Genomic DNA, 4,591 nt, shown 5'->3' on the forward strand with positions numbered 1-4,591 from the left:
GTGACGAGAGCTGCCCACGTATATCCTGTGGTTTCTCCAGTGCACGATAGTCTACAGCCTATGGGCAGGATCATCTTGGAGTGAAAGCTGAGTGAGTGTGACCTGTGCCTGTTTCAAATGTCTGAAACTCTCAGCTCATTCTCCATACTAGTTTGGTTTTTCTCTGACTTCAAAACAAATAAACTGAAATAAATCTTAGAAATTCTTTTTAACTGAAAAGTGTGTTATTCATTAAGTGCCTCAACCATCCACTCAGATGACAGACAGTGACGAGCCCGGTCTCCATGAGGGCAGGCCTCCAGTCACTGAGGCCGCATTGCTATGGTTTTCCCAGAATGTTTAATCTTCAGCATTTTCTGTTAACTTCCTAGAATGTGTGTTTTGAAGGAGATGATATTTTTACAGGGTGGTGAGAGGAAAAAAAATAAAGTCTACCAGAAGCTTCCCAGGTTTACATCTTTCGTGTTTGGTGTATTTAAGTGAGGTCTATGGCTGATGGGTTCCGTATCTGTGGGGCCACCTCTCCGTTTGTCAGGTGGGGCCAGAGTGGGAGGTTTCATCCAGATCAGCATCACTTAGGCCTTTAGGATCAGAGACTTTCCTTAATCCATGCAATCCAGAAGCATGAATCCTAAGTCCCCTCGGTGGCCTGGTAGGGAGGGGCGGGAGTAGCTGGGCCCAGGTCACGGAGCTCAGGCCCTGCTCTGGGCCTCAAGGGAACCAGGGGAACCCCAGCCTGGGTCACAGGGCAGCATCTGTTCCTGCAGGTGGTGGCAGGGCGGACATGCGGAGACCTGAATGCCAGGATAGAAGGTGTACCTCCCCCACCACCTGTGCACTGGGGAGGCAGCGAGGCAGGAGTCAGAGGGAATCTGAGCAGAGGTGTGGTGCTGCCTTCCCTCCTTGGGAACTTTCCAGCAGGGGAACCTGTGGCCCCAACTCCAAAGGTACTCCAACTTCCACATGTCTCTAGGCAGCTGGGCGGGGAGCACCGGCAGGGCCATGCCCAGGGGCACACTCGGCTGGTGGCAGAGGTAATGGCCTGACTCTTGCTGGAAGTGACAAGACTGAGCTTTCTTCCAGTGGTGGGAGAAGGGAGCCATCGAAGGCAAGCAACTCTCAGTGACAGTGGTGACAGCCACCCAGTCCCTTCTGCCCCCTCACTTGCCACCCCCCACCCAGCCTGCAGTGACCTTGCCTGCCTCAGGCACCCATGAGACAAGGGGCATGAACCCACAGCCACTCTCTTCCTACGTGGGGAGATGGGCACGCTGACCATGAACTGGTAGGGCAAGTGGTCTGAAACCAGAACCCTTTGCAAGAATAGGTGGCTTTCAGCCATGATGGGGAGATGGACATTTTGAGATATCTGGTTTTAGCTGCTAGCTGCCCACATAAACTTTATGAAAGAAAAAAAAAAACGATATTGCTATATTCCATGGAATTAAATACAGTAAGCCCAGCTTGTCTGTGTGGCCATGGGATGTGACTGGGAACCCCAAACACTGGAGGAGTGTCAGCCAGATGCAAAGGCATTTTCGAGGGACACTCTGTGGCTTCCCTGGTGGCTCATGGGGGCTATGGTAAAAAATCCACCCTCAATGCAGGAGAATCGGGTTTGATCCCTGGGTCGGGAAGTTCCCCTGGAAATTGGAAAAGGGAATGGATACCCTCTCCAGTATTCTTGCCTGGAGAATTCCACGGACAGAAGAACCTGGCAGGTTACAGTCCATAGGGTCGCAAAGAGTCGGACACGACTGAGCACACACACACCTTTGCTTCCATTTTTCCCACACAGGGTCACCCTCAGGTTTCCTAACCATCACTAATCTAGAAGCTATAGATTCTTAGCCATCCTGTACAACTGTGACTCATGAAGTAGGGGCTGCTAGGATTGATTTGTCCCTGAGAGGGAGAGGACAAAGAGAACCAACAAAGATTTTCTGGGGAAGAGCTCTGAACAACAGTTCGTTGCAATCTCTATGACTTTATTTAGTTTTAAAATGACACACAAAGAGACAGAAACTAAATAGTCAAGCCACATAAAATAGCCAATCTTTGAAACAAGGTCTCTCACACTGCCGAGTCCTCAGAGCTGATAACCGGGTCCTGTGGAGCCCAGAGCCCACTGACTAAAGACAAGCACATATCCCTGTGGTCCCGAATCCACCACCATGTTCCCGGGAGTGAGTTACACTTCAGACATTCCTCCCCAGGGAAGGGCTGTTACCCAGATCAATTCCCTATTCCCTTCTTCACATATCGCACAGCATCCATTCACCCACAACATCCTGAATAGCTCAGATTCCTAACACCATGACATCTGACAGAGAACTTCCCTCCCAGTTACAGGTATTTGTGTCCCTTTCCCCTGATGCTGCGGTGGGCCCCCATTTCTCAGTCTCTGGGCCACTCACCATTCTTCCTCTCCAGACCCAAGTCCTCATTCATTGTTAATGGCTACCGGGGCTGCTATGAAGAGGTCAGTCCTCCCCAGCCTCTGGTGTTGTAGGGAGGCCAGGACAATGGTGACCACATGGGCCTCAGTCCGTCAGTTCTGGAACCCTTGGTTGAGGGGCTGGAAATGTGGCAGCTCTCCCAGGGCCGAGGCTCCCACAGCATCCAGGTTCTCCCCAGGTGTTCTGGGCCCACTGGTGCCGGCATCCCATTCTTGGGTGGAGGACTGTGGCCTAAAGGCTGAGTCCCCCTCCTCTGCCTCCCTCTTGGCCCAGGGTGAAAAAGAGAGGATGGTGAGTCCCCTCTTAAGCAGGACTGAGTCCACAGGCACCAGATCTACATTCTGCTCCAGAGAAGAGGATTCCAGAATGCTTAGTTTCCAGTGGTGCAGGTCTTGCATCTGGGGTACATCTTGGAGTCTTACCACCCACCACTCATCAGGCTCCAGCAGTAGTTTCCAACATTGGCCTGGGGTCCTCCAGGCCCTTCTTGGCTTCATCTTCTGGAGGTAGATGACATCACAGCAGCCTACCAGGGAGAGAACTTGCAGGTCCAGTAACCAGGTCTTAGTCTCAGCAGGGTCCACGTTCCGGGTGGTGCCCAGCTCCAGTACCATGGGTTCCCCCAGGGGCAGGTCCACTTTGAAAAACCCCCGCCATGGAGGAAGGGGGCTTGGCCAGTGGGAGCAGATAGGGAGCCCCTCAAGTCTCCAGGGAAGGCCCTGGGTCCAGTCAGCATCTTCAGCACCCAGGTCCAGGGGTACCGCATCCTGAGGCTGCAGTTCGGTGGGCACAATGTGATTGTGCAAGCCCTCATCTTCTGACTGCACAGGGCCTGATGCCAGGGTGCCTGACCCCCAGCCCACAGCCCCACCCTGTGCAGGCTGCCCTTGGCCCTGCCCCCAGCTTGGCCCCATCCCTGGGGATGACCCCTGCTCAGACCACGCCTCGGAATCGTCCATCAGCTCAGAGTCCCAATCTTCATCTTCCCAATCTTCTGACTCCAGCATCCGTTTAAAGTCCAGAAAGGCAACCTTGAAGCAAGCGAAGCAGAGCCTTAGCTGGCTGCCATGTTGAAGCTGATACATCCAGGACATGTAGAGGTAGGACAGGCCCTCTGCCACATACCGCTTGCTGACTGGAGGGCACATGGCCAAGCTGCCTGCCTCCTGAGAGAGAGACAGCAGGAGCAGGATTGGCTGTGATCTTAGGGGGTCTGGCCCACAGGTGGGGGCACAGTAAGGTGCAAGGGGCAGGGAGGAGGGGCAAGAGAACAGAGGAGAAAGATGAGGATCACCAGGAGAAGAATTTGGGGTCGGGGTGGATGAACTGGGTCAAAATAGAGGTTGGGAGGGAAGAAACTCTGGAATTAACTTCAGCTGATGCAAGTGTTCTGTCCTCTGGGAGCTGCAAAGAAAAGCAGTGAGGTTAGGCCCCCGCCAGCAGCCAGGTGGGTGCAGGTGCCCTGCAGGGAGGAGCAGGGCACAGGGGGGCCTTGGGCTCAGACCTGGCCCTTTTACTCTGTCTCTGCTCAGTTTAGCTGACCTGGGGCCTGTGGACCACACAGCCTCCTCTCACCCCTCCAACTCTCCACCCCACCCCCATCTCAGGGATCCTGACACCCCGTCAGCCTCACCTGGGGGAAACTAAGGGAACCTGACAGAATCTGACTTACCCTGAGAGAATCTGTCAGAAACTGAGGGAACTTATCAGAATCTTACCAAACGGTTAACCTGACTTAACCAGATGGAGCGTAACAGAACCACCAGCACCTGAGCTGGCCCGTCTGGCCTGAGGCCACACTGAAACCTCGGGCTTTTCAGCCTCCAAGCCCCACACTCTGCCAGCTTGTAGGCCCCAGACACACTTCTTACTCAGAAGGGCTCTCACCCTCCCTGGTGCCTCCCTCCTGTGGGTAACCCTGAGGGGAAAGGAGGGATCAGAGCCAGCCTGGGCATTTAAAGGGCCATTTCCCATGGTGCTCTGGGCTCATTTGCCTATTTCCCATGAGCCTCAGCCCACCAGGAAATGAAACTGCTGAGTCATCCTCCCTCCCCACCCCCATCCCAGAAGAGTCTGTCCTGCCCCCAGGGAGGGCAGTCTTATTCCCCTAACCCTGTCCCCAAGGTGATTGT

At 54.1% G+C, this 4,591-nt stretch overlaps 1 protein-coding gene across 2 annotated transcripts; it reads right to left on the bottom strand.

Moving 5' to 3' along the window:
• Window positions 1–1,977: 1,977 nt before the first annotated feature.
• LOC122442751 (testis-expressed protein 19.2-like) lies at window positions 1,978–4,355 on the bottom strand. 2 transcript variants are annotated; one of them, XM_043470570.1, is made up of 2 exons: window positions 4,178–4,355; window positions 1,978–3,863 (listed from the first exon to the last, which is right to left on the bottom strand). In XM_043470570.1, exon 2 carries the CDS (start codon window positions 3,605–3,607, stop codon window positions 2,552–2,554), a length of 1,056 nt encoding a protein of 351 aa, XP_043326505.1. In that variant the 5' UTR covers window positions 3,608–3,863; window positions 4,178–4,355; the 3' UTR covers window positions 1,978–2,551. The 2 variants fall into 2 exon arrangements, with proteins under 2 accessions (XP_043326505.1, XP_043326510.1); XM_043470575.1 differs by having other exon boundaries at window positions 4,132–4,355.
• Window positions 4,356–4,591: the final 236 nt, after the last annotated feature.

Source organism: Cervus canadensis, chromosome 1, assembly GCF_019320065.1.
Source record: "Cervus canadensis isolate Bull #8, Minnesota chromosome 1, ASM1932006v1, whole genome shotgun sequence".
NCBI lineage: Eukaryota > Metazoa > Chordata > Mammalia > Artiodactyla > Cervidae > Cervus > Cervus canadensis.

Bases quoted from the DNA above. Each gene is read 5' to 3' on its own strand.
- LOC122442751 (XM_043470570.1), bottom strand. From the start codon at position 3,607: ATGTGCCCTCCAGTCAGCAAGCGGTATGTGGCAGAGGGCCTGTCCTAC.